Source organism: Narcine bancroftii, chromosome 5 (assembly GCF_036971445.1).
Source record: "Narcine bancroftii isolate sNarBan1 chromosome 5, sNarBan1.hap1, whole genome shotgun sequence".
Classification (NCBI taxonomy): Eukaryota; Metazoa; Chordata; class Chondrichthyes; order Torpediniformes; family Narcinidae; genus Narcine; species Narcine bancroftii.
Genome location: NC_091473.1, coordinates 30,237,280 through 30,256,367, shown reverse-complemented (window position 1 = coordinate 30,256,367; position 19,088 = coordinate 30,237,280). Strand labels below are relative to the sequence as shown.

Below are 19,088 nucleotides of genomic sequence, written 5' to 3'. Positions count from 1 at the left end.
CTTGCTGGCCACAATTTGCAGGCAATTTCCCAAATTAACTCTCTTATTGAATTGGAACACGTCATGGATGTTTCCCAGCAACTGAACTTGGGGAAGCAGCAAATTGGATGGAGAATAGAGTAATAATCTAGCTAAGTGATATACACCATTTATATATTTTAAAACAAAATAGGTATTTAATAATTTTTAATTGTTTAAAATAGTTTTAATTTAAACTTAATTTGTAACATTGATGCATTTTAAGAGAGGGGACATATTTGCATCTATTTTAGCCTTTGACCACTCCCTCCGAGTTATTTATTCAAAAAAACATTAAGACCAGCTATGGAATTACACCTAGATTTTCATCACTGCTTAATATAACGTTGTACTGCCAAATGGAACAGAATGATCTCAGTTAATTAAGGTATAATTCTTGATAAATAAGTAACAGAAAATTATAACATCAAAATAATGTGCATCTTTTTATTCAATTGTTGCCAAATGAAGCAAAATTCATAAATGGCATACAAGTACAGTAGTACTAATAATATTACAAAATATAAATAACAAATCTATCATCTTCAATAACCTTAAGTACACAAGGTACTGGCTTTTAGAATCAAAAAAACTGCAAGTCTGATATAAAAGTAGAAAATGCAGGAAATACTCAATAGGTCAGGCAGATCGATGGAAAGAGAAACTAGGCTTCTGGTCAAAGACTGTTTAGAACATTTTCTGTTTTTAAATCAGCTTTCATCTTTCAGACAGTTAAGCCACAACTTCTGATCCCCATGTTAATGTAATTAAAATATCAATTTATATTTTATTCTAAACAGACTAAATTTCTAGAAAAAGTATAAAATATTTTTTTCTAGATACCCACAGACGCTAGATAAGACAATATATCCAGTAGTGGCTTCTGTATTTAAACGGATGTAGGATTTCCGAAGTATTCTTCAGATCTTTGACCTTATTTCTTTCACACATGGTGCTTTTATAGTGCAATAGCAAGCTATGATTAATAAATAATTAAAAAATAACTATTTTCAAATTAGAAGATAATACAATTTGAAATTGACCATTTGCTGATCAGATAATAGATCTGAACAGAAATACTCGGAGATATACAATTTTCATTTTTCTGGCCATCACAAAAACTTCCTTTGCTGAAGGAAAAATGGGTTAGAAAAAATACAATACGCTTATGTACTGAAGTGTACATTATTCATAGTTGTGAATTAACTGTATACCCTGAATACTATAAAAATAGTTGCTTTTATCCATGTTACATACACAGGCCTGGGTATTTAAAAAAAAACCTCAGTGCTCCAAAAAGAAAACAGCAAAAAAGGCTGCAGTAAATTTGAAGAATATTGTTCTGTCTTGTCACAAAATATGATCTCCAAATCGCAATGTAATATAGCATTTCTATGTCTGTTATCCATGATTAAATGTTAAATTTTGATGTAGGGCTCACATTTATACAAATTTTGTTTTTCTACTTACAGGGATGCATTTTACAACTTTAATTGAAACTGCTATAAAGGGAAAAGCACATGTCTGACAAATTGACACAGGATTTCAACGGAGATGTACCAATTCGTAGCATGGTGAAAAGCTCAATTTTCCATGCAATTTATTATTATTATCCACCTGATTATCATAACTGCACGTGTCTCAACAATCTAATGCTAATCAATGCATTCAGAAAATCAGAGTTATTCACTTTCTGGCACAAGTTGTCGTAGTCTAGGAAATTATGATGCTCTTTATGAAACCCTTATATTTTGAATATTTTAATAACAATGTATAACAATTATCATGATCGAATATCAAACCATAACAAATCTCTTTTCTGTATTACTGAATTCATACAACATGGATTTCTTGCAGTAAGCATTCAAATTTACAACTTGTATTTTTGTGTATTTTCTTCTTTAATCTTGTTTGCTGTGGGTGGCATTTGCAGATTTCCAGTTTTGATTCTTGACCACCCCTCTCCAAATATTTCTCAAAAGAATTTTGGAATTCTTTGGTCTGAAGCCATGAAATATAATCCCACCAAATTACACCACTGCATATATTGCAAAAGTACAAATTATTCTGCAAAACTAATCATCACATGCTCTCTGTGGACAAAAAAAAGTTTAATGTGCTGTCATGAGTTTGAAAGCATTTTTTGATCCAATCAAATTCAAGCTGAGATTTTAGTAAATTAAATATGTAATGAGCAAAATGCAACTACTTTAGATTCTAAACTCATGGAAGGCCAGCACTTCCAAACTTTATAATGTGTCCAAAATTATAGTTAATGAACAAAGTTTTGCAATGTAAAATATTGAAGTAGAACAAATCATTCACAATTTGTTGTATTTTCTGATGGAAACATTTGTCTTTCAGTGCAAGGCATCCACATAACCAAAGTTATAGACTTACATGATTATGCAGGGCAATCAATTTTCCAAAAGAAATAAATGATTCACTAGGAACATGCTAATTAACCAGATTTAACTTCAACTTGTGTGAACTAACAGTTCCTATTTTAACTCTTTTGGATAAAGCAGCAGGTTTAGTGTGTACATTAGTCATCATTTGTTAAATACAGTACAAAGAGTTAAATCAGAGCAGAAACCTTGTTCTTAAAATAGGAATGCAGTCAAAAGCAAAAATAACTTAACATTAAAATAATGAAAATAGATCAAGCGGAGAAACATTAAAAAAAACTTAGTACAGAAATTAATGTAAGCCACACATTAGCTGAAACAAAATGCCAACATTTCACTTCCTATTCTTTGAGAATTACCAGATTTTACTATTTTGCCAACAAGGTTCTACTGGAATTGTGGTGATGAGAGTCCAACTCAATATAACATACAAATAAAATCTCAGATCTCAATATAAAGTGTTTGCTGTGAATTGCTATGGCTTTGCACGGCCACGTTCAAAAGCATGATGTTCCTCATGAGCTGTTTTAAAATAAAAAAGATAATAGCATTATTTAATACATTATAAAACTATTAGAATTCAAAATATTAGATTACAAAATGGACATGCCATTCAGTTCTTATTTAAAAATTCTCCAAACACAAGTCACTAGTTGATGTCACTACAGAAAAAAACCCACCTCGTTAAATATGTGCACACAAGTCAAATAACATTCATTTACTGTTTTACATTATAATCAAGCTAAGCTGGGGAAAATGAGTAGTTTTTCCACATTTGCTTGATATGTAAACAATGGGATCACAAATAAGAACACTTAATTGAGAGAGTAAAAGGTGTTTCAACCCACGGCAGATTAAAAGAAATGCAATAGGAGTATGAACCATATGTGAGAATGAACTTCAATGTACAAATTAGAATCAGTTACTATCTACAACTGAAGATACATTATTCATTTTGCACTTCCAATCATTTATGCACATATTAAAGTATTCCTCTGAAGAGGACTTGATCTGGACTGATGAGAGAATTTTGCTCATCTGGCTCTCATATGACAAGACAAATTCTCCGAAAAGAACAGGAGCCTCAGAATTTGTTCATTTTCCATTGGATCAACTGGATTGCTTTATATCTTGGAATGTTTGAAAACATACAACTCCCAATATTTGTAGAACATCTCGAGGCAAAAGGGAGGTGGAACTTTAAACAAGATTGGTTTACATTAATTTCACTTCACCTCCTGACCAAAAGGATCACAAGGTTACCTTTTGCATTATACAATGGGACATTAAAAAAGTAATTAATTAATTATTAACTTAAGAGCAGGATTTAAGTGAATCTTCATCTGCAAAACTTATTTTTGCCTGAATGCTTCCATTTCTTATAAATCACCCAAAGAATTCCAGATTTTTGTTTCCAAAACAAATTAATTCTAGAATTTGCTCTTAGGATGGGGGTGGTACTCACAATGCACTCTCATTCTGTTTGTCGCGATAGTGTATTTAAAGACAAATTTAATTCATGTTAAACGAGCAATTAGATTTTTAAAAAAATCAGACTTAAACACAGTATTATTTCATGAAAAGTATTTGGACATAATACTCACGTTTATAAAACACTGCCTTAAAAGTAACTTTTGGGAGGAGCTCATGTATCTTCTGTATAATAGTCACTTCATTTGCTCGAGCAGCATTTACATTCCAAATTTGAACAATATCTTCGCGATCTCTAACACTGACACTGACGCCAACAACTTCATCATCTGTGTAAAGAAATTAATATCTATAAAAGCATAGTTACAGATATATTCTTATATTTATCTTAAAAAAGCACAAACTATGATACAAGAAATGTGTTTATATGGAGGTATTCAAAATACAAAATATTTCTCACAGACATGAATATACTCCAACCAAATTTGTAAACTTGTCGGCAATAATTTTCAAATCATCTTTTTAAGCCATCTTGCTTGACAAATTATGATGAATTTATGAATTTGTAAAACCATTTCAGAACCATTACCAATGGTAGCAGAGTAGGCAGCTTTCTGTTAGAAGGTTGCTTTGAGGTTCAAAATTATTACTTTAAAATCATCTGATAATTGAAGTTTTTTTTTCTCTCCAGATTGCTCTTCATTACTTATAAGAGAAAGCACAAGAATGAAGTCAATTTATGACAGTCAGCAAGAGAAAGCTAGGGACAGGGAGCAGGAAACATACAGGGGATAAAATTGCTGCCAAAAAATGAAGGCATATCAGAACATAAAAGAAGCTGGAGGGTAGCAGTGGGATACCCAAGTATGGAACAACAGATGGCAATGGGTTCGACAGCATGTCGGAAAGCATTATAAAAGCTAAGTTATGACTAACCTGTTTGCTTTCGTACTTTTGCTGGGTGTTAAACAGGAGTACTCATGAAGGTTAAAAGGGAGGTAACATTTTTTTTGTACTATGTAATTTTCGCTGCTTTGAAACACTTTCTGCTTTAAAAACTGTCCAAAAAGGGACGTTCATTGTTAGCTCTAATTTAATTTCTGCTGTCCAAGAACAACCATGATGCAAAAGGGAAGATGAGGGGGGGAAATGTTGCTTTCATCATTAACACACCGATCAGAAAATAGTTACAGGTACACAATCCTTTATCCGGAACCCTTGGGGGACAAGTGTGTTCTGAATTTTGGATTTTTCCGAATTTCGGAAAGCCAAATTTAAGCCCACCCAAATTATGCTGCCGTATCCACCCCCACCCACTTCCAAACGCGCTGCCGTCTCCCCATCCCCCCCCGCCCGACTCGTGCTGCCAGTCTCTCCCCCTCGCCCACCCAACTCGCGCTGCCGCCTCTCTCCCCACTTGCCGGATTTTGGAGCTTTCCGGATTTTAGATGTCCGGATAAAGGATTGTGTACCTGTATTATCGCAATTGTAAATCTCAGAAATTAATCTAGCCATTCTGATGCAGAAGTGTATAGAGCGACCCCAAGATAAGTTTTTTTCTCCTTCCCTGACACACAACTTATTTTATAGCAGTGACACCAGAAACAGGAGCTGTAGCCAATTTTCTTTCACTGAGAACGTCTTGGGCACTGTTCCCTCTAAGCGCATGCACACATACATTTTGCAACCAGCTCACAAAGGAAATTAATGTACACACAAAAGGTTAGTTACCACCTAAAATAATGTAGTAAGTAATAATTAAACTTATTGAAAATGATCTCTTAGCTAACTGCTTTTGTTAACTAGTTCTAGTTGGTTTTTCAAATACTACATTTGCACATCACTAATTGGGGGAACCTTTCTTGTGTCTTGTGTGGACTGTGAGTGAGGTTTTAGCCTCATGAATCAACTCAAAAACAAGGTGAGAAACTGTTTAGGTGAATGTCATTTGGACATACTAATGATAATCAAAAGCTATCAATTGGACGGAAGTTCTATTAATCAAGATAGAGTTTACAAACAATGGGCAAGTACCAAAGCAAAGACAGGAGAGAGAAAAAAAATGTTATTCTGTGCAGTTTTGTGTCAAATATTTTGTAAACCTACATAAATTGTGCTATGTGTGAAGGTTTTAACATTAAGCATTGTCAAACATTAAGTTTGTCAACTAGCTGTGTAATTGAATGAGCTTTGATTTAACCATTTCCAGCAACTTTAATAATAATTATCTGTGAATTGATGGATATTATTGTTATTCATTTATTTAGACATTGCATCACATAAAAATAAGAAATACTAATGCTCAATTTAATGGAACAACAAACTGAACAAAGTAATTCAAAGTATATAATAAAATCTTAACTAAATACATTACTTCAAAGAAGTACATGCCAATATAGTTTTATTAGTCATGAGAGATAGGTTGTGCCAAAATTATCTTGAAACAATTTCAAGTTTACATTTGTACAAGCATTCAGTGTGCACATACATTTGTCACAGGAAAAAAAAACAGTTGCCCAGCATAAGATTTTTGTGCGCACTGACTACTAAAACTTAGAGGGAACATTGGTCTTGGTTGGATATGGTACTGGAGGAACATGGGAGAGCTTTATATGTAATTGTGCCCTCCCAAAGCATTTTTCCACCTCAAATTTTGTAAAGACTATTTTGTTTTTTTTTAAAAAGAATGGCATTCGTTTCTGATGGCACCCAAACCATCAATGTAAGACTAGGGAAATCACATACTTCAACTAAACAGTTCAAGCTTAAAAAGTTGTTGAGAGTAGCAAAGGCAATATTGTGACCTACACGCCTGATCTTACCTTCTGAGCAGCAATCTACAAACTGTTCACCAATCGTTGCCAGTAATAATTCTTTCCAGACAGCAGGCTGTCACAAGAAACAGATAAAGAAAACCCCTTAGGATTGTCTTTTTAAATAGTATTTTTAATATTAAGTGACTTGAAAATATATGCACTCCAATATGATTTAACCATCTAAGCAAAGTTATACTGCAGAGAATGCCAATTAAGAATAATTATGGGTTGCATAAATTCTGAAAAAAATTAAGTGATAATAATGCACATTAAATTATACCAAAAAGGAGTGCATGACCAGTAAACAGATTTATAATTTAGAATAATTTTAAGATTCAGCAAAGTTACAGGTCCTTCCAGCCCATGAGGACGTACCACCCAATTACACGCACGTGTCTGATTAATGTGTTAACCCCCGACATCTTTGGAATGTGGGATGAAACCGGAGCATCCAGAGGAACGCCATAGGTTCATGGGGAGAACCTACAAACTCTCAATGGACAGTGGTGGATTTGAACCCAGGTTGTTGGCACTGTAATGATATTGTGCTAAATGCTATCCTAATCATGCCACCCTATTCTTGCTTTAGTCACCAGATGATCTCTATCAAAATGGTGGGGCTACTGAGTGGATTAACTTTAAGGGCATGCACATTAATCCATGCACGTTATATGGTATTCATTTTGGATTTCCTGCCCCATCTTTTCATTCTAGACTCACTATGTAGAGGAAATACAAGTTTAGTACCAAGTTTGCATTGTTAAATCTTCTAGCTTTAATTCCTGATGATGTATTTGTTGTGTGTGGAGGAAATGTGGCCTCCTGGCTGGCTGGAATATGCGTCATGTGCCCTCCCTGTCTGAAACTTATTTGGAATTCACGTCACCAGGTTGGACAAAACCGCTCGCAACGCCAATTGTTGTGTTGGGAAGAGTATCAGGTTCAGTGGGTTCACTGAGTCTGGACACAAGTCTTATAATCATACGTAACTTTAATTAATGCATGTGAGACAAACAGCGAAGAATGCTGAACTGTACTCGATTACGATTTCACTTAAGCAATGATACATTCACTTCAAACCTAGGTTGGACTCAGACAATAGTGAACCTATACTTGACATGTTCACATACTTGAGTATTCATACTATAAACAGAGACTCTTTCATACACTTGGTTCCTTGAACCAATGGTGGTGTGGCTCTCTGCAAGTATTGATCTATTGCAATACTATAGCTCAGCTTCAGTGTTGTGCACACCTTAGCTGCAACACTTTCAATGATGTCCACAGTAGCGACCTGGCTTGTAGCGATGTTCGGGGCTTGGACCACGAGGCAGAGCGGAAGAAGTATGCTATGCATCAATAATTTATACAGTGCTAATATGTGCCTCTAGCCAATAATGACCCTAGATGATTTAAATTAGTCAAAAAGCAAAGTGGGCATTAATGGATGGCTGGAGTCCAATCTTGATTGACAAAGTGATGTGACTTCTAAATAAGTTTCAGACAAGGAGGACACTTGACTACCAGCAATAAACACATTCCAGACAGGCAGGGAGGCCATTGTTTCCTCCACACACAACAGTATTAAAACCTAACATCACTGAATCAATTAATACACAAAATAGTTTTAGAACTAATGCTGAATTTCAATAACTAAGTAAAAACATGAAAAATGTCTCCCCTTCCAATTCATATCTAAGATCCCCTGAGAAACATCAAATTATACGTAAATGCATAGTATGAATGAATTTATTTCATCCTCCTTTGCATTCTAACTTGAAATGGGCCCAAAGTAATATTATTATCTATATATTAATGATGGAAAGGGCAAGTCACTGACTACCTCAAATTTACAAAGAAAATCCGATATCAGCTTTCCAAAAAAGAAAATTGTGTGCATGTGCTTCTCGTGCCCTTATTTATGTTTTTACATGTGTCAATTTAGGCATAAATATTGCAAGGGCATGAGCAATATCTCCTCTATTATTTTAAAGAGGGGCATGAAATTTTCAGATCTACCTTGGAACATGTTCTCAGTACGATGGTATCAGATTATTGACCTTTGAAAAATTGAAATGAAGAAATGCTTACAGTGTGTTCTTTTGAAATTTTCATTTTCCACAATCCTCCTTTAGCATTACTCTCATCTTCCCTACAAAAAGGACAAACAAGTTCAAAATGATGTGAGTTAAGGCAGAATGCTAAGTTTAATAAGACGGCACCTTACCGTGGTCACTCTAACAGGAATGATCAAATATTCCCGCACAGAACTAATAAAATAAAACCACGGAACCAGAAACATAAAATCAAACTAACCCGTTAATAAGGATATGCTAAAATTGCTGGCAACTCGGAATGAGAAGAATCAGTAGTCTCTGTCTGAACGCGGGGCGCTCGAGGCAAGTTCAGCACCATGGGAGTTTTAAACTGCCAACGATTGGGCCATTTAAACTTCGCATGAGTTGCAAACATCAGATGCTCAGTACATTTAAACATGGCGGAAGATTTAAAGGGACATTGCATGGACCATTTTAGCACTGTGGGAACTACCAGCAGCAGACCCATGGGGTATGTCAAGAAGACCTGACCACGTGGACGCAGAGCGGGCGCTACAGGTTAAGCGGAGATGCCGGACCCCGGGCTTCTGCTCCCTACCATCCTCCTGGCCAACATAAAACTTTGGAGAACAAACTCGATGAACTCCAAGCCAGATATCAACATCAGAGAGACATCAGGAAGTGCTGTGTGATGCGCTGTACAGAAACATGGCTAAACATTGACATTCCAGTCATGGCACCACAGCCCAAGGGCTATGTCCTCCATCATGCTGACTGAACACCGGCATCAAGAAAAACTAAGGGAGGCAGCTTTTGCGTTATCATTATGGTGCACAGATGTGACAGTCATGTCCCAGTCCTGTTCCCCGGACCTGGAACATCTGGCAATCAAGTGCTGCCCATTCAACCTGCCGAGAGAGTTCATTGCCATCATCCTGGTCAGTGTACATTCTGGTTCAGGGTAACGACTGGCTGGCACTGGAGGGACTGAGCACTATGATTAACAGCCATGAGACCGCACATCCTGATGCCTTCCCAATGATTGTAGGGGTCCAATCAGGCCAACCTGAAGAAATTTCTGACAAACTACCATCAACATATCACACACAAGACCGGGGAGCCAACACACTTGTCCACTGCTACACCACCATGAAGAACGCCTACTGAGCCAAACCACAACCGCACTTTGGTAAGTCTGATCACCTGGCTGTACTTCTACACCTGGCGTACCAGCTGAGACTGAAGACCACAGCATCAGTAGTGAAGACGGCAAAAGTATGGTCGAGGGAGGAGGAGGAGCATCTGCAAGACTGCCTTGATTCGCTAGATTGGAACATATTCAAGAACTCATCCATAGACTTGAATGAATGTGCAACAGGCGTCATCAACTTCATCAAAACCTTCATGGACGAGTATGTGCCCACACGCACATACCGGGTGTTCCCAACCAGAAGCCTGGATGAATCAGAGGATTTACAACCTGCTGAGGGAGAGAACAAGGGTATTTAAGGCCAGCAATCAAGATCTCTACAAGATGACGAAGTCCATCTCTGAAGCAAAGTGGCAATTCTGGAGGAAGTTGAAGATGCATACATGTCAGCTATGCAGGGAGTGCAGGACTTTACAGCCTACAAAGCTAGGGTGAACACCATAGATGGTTGTGATGCTTCATTACCTGATGAGCTGAACACCTATGCTTGCTTTGAGAAGAACCACCAAACAGTGCCTACCAGAATCCCTGCAAAGGCCGAGGACCCTGTGACACTTGTCTCTGAGGATAATGTTAGAACATCATTCAAGAGGGTGAACCCTTGTAAGGAGTCAGGCCTTGATGGTGTACCTGGCACGGTACTGAAAATCTGCACCAACCAATTAGCTGAAGTGTTCATGGACATTTTCAATCTCTTATTGCTGCAGTCAGAGATTCCTTCCTCTTTTTTGATCAATCATCAATTAAGAAGAAGTGTGAGCTCCACTAACTTCTACTGTGATGAACTGCTTTGAGAGGCTGGTCATGGCCAGAATTAACACGTACCTAAACCAAGATCTGGACCCACTGCAATTCGCCTATCATCACAATTGTTCCACAGCAGATGCTCTCCACTCACCTCTGGATCACCTCGAAAACACCAAATGATACATACAGCTGCTCTTCATGGACTACAGTTCAGCTCTCAATACCATTATTTCCTCAGTCCTGGTCAAGAAGCTACAAACTCTGGGCCTCTGTACCCCACTCTGCAACTGGATCCTTGACTTTCTTATCAGAAGACCACAGTCAGACAGTATGAATTTAAAGCAACAGCTCCTCCTCACTAACTATCAACACAGGTGCACCCCAAGGATGTGTGTTTAGCCCACTGCTCTACTCATACATCCATGACTGCATGGCCAGGCACAATTCCAATGTGAGTGGTGTCACATCAACCACCTTGCGCTCAACGTTAGCAAAACCAAGGAGATGATTTGTGAACTTCAGGAGGGAGTCAGGGGAAGACAGCCCAGTCCTCATCGCGGGCTCCGTGTCAAGAGCTTCAAATTCCTAACTGACAACATCTCCAAGGATCTGTCCTGGAGCCCCCATGTTGATGCAATAGTGAAGGCGGCCCGTCAGCAGGTATACTTGGTGAGGTGCTTGAGGAGATTTGGTATGTCGTTGAGGAAAACTTCTTCAATTGTACTGTGGAGAGCATTCCAGCTGGTTGCAATATTGAAGGCGCCAAATATCAGGACAAGAATAAACTCCAGAGGGTTTGTTAACTCTGCCTGCGACATCACGGGCACCAGACTTCACTCCATCGAGGACACCTTCATGAAGAGGAGTCTTAAAAAAAGCAGCCTCTATCCTCTTAAGACCTCCACCACCCAGGCCATACCCTCTTCACTCTGCTACCATCAGGAAGGAGGTACAAGAGCCTAAGACGAGCACTGAGTGGCACAGGGACAGCTTCTTGCCCACTTCCATCAGATTCCTGAATGATCAATGAAACAAAGACATTGCTTACTTATATTTATTATTGTTGCAAGATGGTTCATAATATGAATGTTTGCACTGTGATGCTGCCACAAAACTCTGAATTTTGTGACGTTCATGACAATAAATTCTGATTCTGCTCTGAATTATTTTAAATGTTCAATTACTTCCACCAATTACTTACCACAAAGGTCGTCTCTCTCCTCTCATTAAATGGTAACTACAACGCAAGGGCAACCTAGTCACTGTAGGAATATTATTGTAGACACTCCAGAAACTCTGAGGAGAGAAAAGAAAACACAATTTATGCAAAAGAAACTGTTCAAACAAGTGAAATACAATGTTCAAATGATAAATATACCAAATTAAATTAAATTAAAATTAGACTGTATAGGCCTTTCCAGCCTACAAACACATGCTGCCCAATTGCACCCATTTAACTTCTGTACATTTTGAAGGGTGGAAGGAAACTGGAGAAAACCCACGCAGACACGGGGAAAACATACAAACTCTTTTCAGACAGCACTGGATTTGAACCCGGGTCGTTGGGTCTGTAATAGAGTTGCATTAACTGCTATGCTAACGGAGTCATCCTAAACGTTTAATTTATTCAAAATCATTTCTCTAAATCTGATTTATATTTTAAAACAAATTACAGATGAATGAAATATTGTTAAATAGAGACACAATAAACTTAGTGATTCTTCATGCTTTGGAACAAGATTAAAATGCAGATGAAGTTCCAAAAAAAAATGCAGAATTGGAAAGAGAAAGGTGCATTTTTAACAGCTTTAAGTAAAAATTGTGTAGAATAGGAGCAAGACATACAACTCCTAAAGCTATTTTTAGAAAAATAGTTTCCATTTTTCCCATCCATATCCCAATACCCACAGTGTTTAATAATCTATTAATTTTAACAATAGCTCAATGACTGAGCACTCACAGTCTTCATGGTACAAAATTTAGCATGAAGAGAGAATTTCAATGTTAAATGACCAACTCCTTAACCCACTGTACTCTCTTGTTGTAGAAAGCATATGGTAGGTAGAAACAAATGGAATCCAGGAAGTTGCTTGATGAATCTTAAGTGTGTCAGGAAAAATGTTAATAAATAAATTTGCAGACCAAGAAAGTGAAATTTCCTTCGCAAAGAAGCTTAAGGAGAATACCAAGACAATTTACAAGTCTCTCAAGAGCAAGAGGGCAGCTAGAAAAAAAGAGCAAGCTCCCTTTGGGATCAATCTGTGTGTGAAGTCAGGCAATGTAGAGAAGGTCCTGAATTAAGGCATATCATTTGTATTCACAAGGAGAAGGACATGCAAGATAGTGAGTTAAGGAAGGAGTACGTGGATAATGTCTCCAATCTGAAAACTCATCTTCCACTTCCACCCCTCAACTTCCACCACCAAGGCAATTTTGTATTCAGTTGCAGGTCACCTGGATCCCACGTAATACAATTTTACTGACCAAATTTACCAGTGGGACCTTGTCAAAGGCCTTGTATGCTAACAATATCGACTGTGTTGACCTTGTAAATCCTTTTGGTTGACTTAAAAAATACAATTAACATTTGGTAGATGCCAGTTCCCATGCATGAAGCCTTGCTGATTATCCATAACGTTCTTGCCTTTCCAAATGCAGATAGATCCCGTCTCGCAACAATCTCTCAAATAACTTTTACACAACTTACAATTGGCTCGCTGGCCTGTAGTTCCTAGGCTTGTCCTTGCAACCCTTTCTCCCCCCTTTCATGGCCAACAAAAATGCAAATATATCTGACAGGGCCCCAGCTCTTTCTTCGCTAGCACCTCTCACATCAGGCCATAGGGATTTATCAATTTTAATGAACTTTAATAGTACCTCCTCTTTCATAACATTGATACTTTTCAAGGCCATTATTAATTTCTTCCCTGAATTCTCTAGGGAAGCATCTCCATGGTAAATACAATGAGAAATGTTTCCTCTCCCATCTCCTCTGGCTCCATGAACAGAGGATCACCTTGTTCTTTAAGGGCGTCCATTATCTCTCAATCTGTACTTTTAATATGCCCCGGTACTTTTAGAAGCACTCAGGATTTTCCTTTATCTGCCAAAACTATCTTCTATTCCCTTTTTGCCTTCCTGACTTCTCTCCTGTGCACTCCAACTTTCCCACACTCACAGGATTTGCTTGATCCCAGCTGCCGATACCTGACATATTCCTCAAATCTGAGCCTCAATATCCCTCATCAACCTGGGAACATGAACCCTGCATGTTTTCCCTCAATTCCAACAAGAACACTGGAGATTGTCCGCCTGACCCCCAACCCAGCTCCCAAGATCAGTCAGTCTGATACCTTGTGCATGTTTTGTCCATAACTCTTTGTGCCATGAAGATAAACATGCCAATCAAGTTAAAGTTCTAAATTGTGACAAGGCTAATTTTGAAGGCATTAGACAGGAAAGGTTGATTGGGTGAGATGATTTTCAGGTAAAGTGACATCTGGGCTTGTTTTCCCAAGAATGAAGATAGCCGTGGGATGACTTGAGAGATATATAAAACACAAAGCATGGATAGGGTAGATAGACAAAATCCTTTTCTTATCCTGAACAAAATCAATAGGGCAAAAGTTTAAGAATTAGTTTTATAAGGAGATTGAAGGGGCAAGTTTTCTTTTCTGCAGAGTAAGTGGTTGCTTTCTGGAACTTACTGCCCTAAGAAGTGGAAGAATCAAATACAATCATTACATTTGAAACACACTTAGAAAGGGACTTGAATAGGCTAGGGATACATGTATACAGATCTAATGCAGACAAACAGGATAAGTGTAAATGGTCAGCACAGATGTGGTGGGCTGAAGGGCCTGTTTCTGTGCTGCAAAACTTGATGAATTTCCAGGAATACTTTTCCCAAATATATGCTTTCAGTGTTCAAGCTAAAAGGTCATTATACAAATCGTCATATACAATTAATACAACTTTAACTCCATCTTGACCCCTTCTAAATATTAAACATTATAATTCATTAAATACAATGCAATGTCATTATATTGCCTAATGATCAAATTGTAAATGGTCCAATTAAAAATGTGTAACTAAGATAATAGAATGTACACAATTCAAGTCTCCAATTTAGTATCAGATACAGTCGTTCGAATACCCATGTAACCTTTAGCAACAAACTGGGAACTTTCTAGCATTTTAAAACTGTATGGGTTATACCAGCATTCTGTCTCTCATACTTTCTGTAACTTGGACTTTTTCTGTTCACAAAGAAACGCCAAACAATTTGGTTGCGTTCAAGGCCCGTAATGTTGAAGTTTTTAAACATTTTGTCAACAAGTAGAAATGCTGTTGGCACACTTCAACATATAGTACATGTATCATTATGCCAGTTCATTATTGCTAACCTGATTTAGATTTCACTGAGTTCTGAAACACTTTCTGCTTCAACAACCTTTAAACCCTGTATTGAACCATGGTTTGTCAGATCATGCACTGATTGTTCCTCATGGAACTTTCTCATTGTACCACTGTTAACACCAAAATGATAAATCAAGAGAATTCTAGTCACTCTTCATTTTAAGATCTCAAATCTGAATGATGTTACATTCATATACTATTGCTTTGCCTTTCAGAAACTCAGACAAAAGTATTCATGCATCTCCCAAATGAAAGAAAGCTGTATACAAGCTAGAATTTAATGTTCACTGGTTCATTTGACCTTCATTCCAAACCATTAATGTATTTTTCTTGGACTTGGAGATTAAACATGTATGGGAATTCAAAATAGAGGTAACACACAGTGGAAATAGATTTAGTATTGTATTGTTAAAGATTTAAATTTAGACATACAGAACAGAAACAGACCATTTCAGCCCACGAGTCCATGCCGTCCAATTTACACCCTATTAATCTAAACCCCTGGTACATTTTGAACAGTGGAAGGAAACCGGAGCCCCTGGTCAAAACCCTTGCAGACATGGGAAGAACGTACAAACTCCTTATAGACAGCGTGAATTTGAACCCTAGTCTGGTCCTGATTGCTGGTGCTGTAAAGATGTTGCACTATCTGCTACACCAACCATGCTGCCCAAAAAGGTTCTTTGGAGAAAATGCAAAAGGCAGACACATGCCTTAATTAAAAGGCTGGGGAGAAGGGAAGAATGGGCAAGGGGAGGAGTTCAGACCATTGGGAGAGGGGAGAGGTCAGTTGTTTTTGGGTCTGTGGTGGGTGGGAGGGAGGGAGGGAGGGAAGGAGGGACAGCTAATGGAAACCAGAGAAGTCACTAAATGCCATCCAGTTGGAGGGTGTCCAGACAGAATAAGAGTTGTTGTTTCTCCAAATGCTCTTCCACCATGGACAGACACGTCAGCAAAGGAATAGGAGGGAAATTGAAATGGGTGGCCACTGGGAGATCCCTGCTATTGCAGTGGACAGAGCCGAGGTGCTCAACTAAGTGATCCTCCAGAGGTGACCACGATGGGACCACTGGATGCAGTAGATGACACCTGCAGATTCACAAGTGAATTTTTTTTTTCATTTGGAAGGACTGTTTGGGGCCACGAGTCGTGGTGAGGGAGGAGGTGTGGGTGCAAGTGGAGCGGGTGAGGGAAGAAAATTGGAGGGAAGAGGGGAGTGGATGAGAGATCAGAGGGGGAGCAATCCCTGCACAAGGCGAAGAAGGGAGAAGATGTGTCTGGCAATGGGATCATAGAGCAGGTGGCAGAAATGGTAGAGGGTCAGGTGTGGAAGCTGGCGGAGTGGTAGGTGAGGACAAGGGGAGTCCTATCCGTGTTGTCGCTAGATACCCAAACATTTTAAAAGCTTAAGTATGAAGTACTTCATAGTTCTGTATCAATTGATAACTTATTTTAAACAAAGAGAACTGGATCTGAAAACCAACTAAAACTTTAATTAGAGTACCCTCAAGCTATTGCTACATTACAACCAACAGGTTAAAAATTGGATACCAGAAGTAAAAGTGCAATGCAGAACCTCTTAACAAAAAGTGTAAATGAAACCAAAGTAATTTGGTGCTCTTACACACACAATTTTGCCAGCATCAAATAAATAATGAAGAATTAATGCAAATATGCACTATTTTAGTTGAAAGAAAACCTTCCAATGAGGCTTTTGGTGTCCTAAGTGCAAATAGACACATCACTGCATCAACACTCAAAAGCAGCTCAAAGCAGAATGAACCACAAAATGCATACAACAAACCAAATACAGATTTGGGGGTGGGCAGGAGGTTGTTAATATGGGATAGAAAGACAATCTGCAGTGCCCCCAAAAAAAAAGGATCCAAGGATAAGGATGTGGAATTAACCAGTGGCAGTTGCTTTGCATTCTCTTCACAGCTACAGGACTACTGCTGATGGATTACACGGGATGACAAAACTGCAAGTGACCAGGATCCAAAAAATTCAAGCTGAACTGAAAAACCAACGGACAACATTTTAAGGAAATGTGCATTGTGGTTGGAGTAGTCTGTAAAAGTGACAGCGGAAGTCAAGTCAACTGGGAAAATATAATTAGATGACAAAGTAGAGTGAAGACTGAAAATATCAGTTGAAGCCTCACTGTAGAATTTGATAAGAAGGAGGGGTGGGAAGAGAGCAGTCTCCTATAGTTTCTGTAATTGTCCTTGTGGAGTAGAGGGTTACAACTCCACTTCTTGAGGGACAGAATTAAAAACAGATGTTATCCTTAAGGATAATACTGAAATCTATAACAAAGAATGTAATAACAGAAAACATGAAAAAATAAAAATGCATAGGGACAACATGGATTTATGAAAAGTAAATCTTGCTTGATTAACCTGCTGAAGCTCTTTAAGATATGAAAGTACATCAGATGAAGGGAGAATGAGGTGTATTTGCATTTTTTGAAAGGTGTTGATCGGGTCCACAAGAGGATAATCAACAAAATTACAGCACGGAATTGGGGTAATATACTGATGTGGTTGTTGGATAGAAAGGAAAGCAAAATTAACAATTTGTTCGCAGGTTAACAAAATGTGACTGGCAGTATATACATTTTTGGGTGTGTGGGTCCTGTTCTTAACAACAAACATCAATGATTTGACTGAGGGTACTAAGGACCACATTTCCAAGTATCCTCACAATGCAAAGCTTGTGGCATTGCAAGTATAGAATATGAGAGTAATCAGAGCCCTGGCAAAACCACACTTTGAATATTGTGTACAGTTTTAAATATCCTATTGTAAGAAATGTGACATTTCACCAGATTGATTCTAGAGGATCGAGGGTTTATTTTATGAGAAAATATTTAGTAGACTAAGACTGTATTCTCTAGAGTTTGGAAAATGAAAGGAGATCATGCTGAATGAGTAGACTAGGACAATATTCTCTAAAGTTTGGAAGAGTGAAAAGAGATTGCACTGAAACTTTCAAAACCCTTCTACAGCTTATCAGACCTGATGCAGGGAAGGTACCAACACTGGCTGAAGGCATCAGGATGGCTTATTTCAAAGTAATCTGTAGACTGTTTAGTGCAGGCAAGAGGGTGGGGAACATTAAGAATTCCCTTTTCCAGAGGACTGCAAGACTCATTGTGTTTATTCTAAGTGCAGAAAATCAAGATTTATGGGGATAATGCTTAAAAAGGGTTATGATGCCTGATGTTTAGCCAGGATCTTAATAAATGGTACTTTTCTGGGTTTTGTTAACCCCCCCCCCCTCCCCGCCCCGCCCCTTCTTTCCTTGTCATCTCTCCATTCCCGGTCTCCTTTCACACAGACATGATAAATTCTCACATAGTCCCTTATCATATTCTGGATTCCTCCCCCATGGTTTGAATTCTGAGACTTTCTGACATATCCTGTGTCTGCCTTTTCTGATTTTTCCTGGAAGAAGGGCTCAGGCCCAAGACATTGGCAAAATATATCTTTATCTACTTTATTTGCTGCAAAGACTGGCCGAGTTCTTCCAGCATTTCAGTGTGTTTACTCATAATTAATATGCCCACAAAACCAGGAGAACACAAACCAGTCTTCTTTCAGGACTCAATAATGGAAAGGATTTTTAAGAAAACCTCAAATTCCTGGGTGTCCACATCTATGAAGATCTATCCTGGGGCCTTCATGTCAATCATAAAGAAGGCTATACTTAGTTAGAAGTTTGAGAAGATGAGGTATGTCACTAAAGGCTCTCAAAGGTGCACTGTGGAGAGCATGCTGACTGGTTGCATCATTGTCTGCTATGGATATGTCAATGCACAGGACTGAAAAAAGCTACAGAGAGTTGTGAATGGCCAGAGCTATCATGGACATGTCCATCGAGGACATCTACAAGAGGTGGTGTCTTAAGAAAGCAGCTCCTATCTTCAAGAACCCTCAGCTCCCAGGTCATCTCTCTTCACCCTGTTACCACTGGGAAG

The 19,088-nt window shown here is 38.2% G+C and overlaps 1 protein-coding gene across 4 annotated transcripts in view; it reads right to left on the bottom strand.

Annotated features, from left to right (window-relative positions):
• Positions 1–437: 437 nt before the first annotated feature.
• Positions 438–19,088, bottom strand: part of eif4e3 (eukaryotic translation initiation factor 4E family member 3) — a 61,074-nt gene continuing 42,423 nt past the window's right edge. For all 4 annotated transcript variants that reach the window (XM_069937037.1, XM_069937033.1, XM_069937034.1 and 1 more), the window contains 5 exons: positions 11,889–11,983; positions 8,765–8,825; positions 6,680–6,746; positions 4,031–4,186; positions 438–2,948 (listed from right to left, as the gene is read on the bottom strand). In XM_069937037.1, the coding sequence (XP_069793138.1) occupies positions 2,902–2,948; positions 4,031–4,186; positions 6,680–6,746; positions 8,765–8,825; positions 11,889–11,983 (426 nt within the window). In that variant the 3' untranslated portion in view covers positions 438–2,901. The remainder of the gene's footprint in view (positions 2,949–4,030; positions 4,187–6,679; positions 6,747–8,764; positions 8,826–11,888; positions 11,984–19,088) is intronic.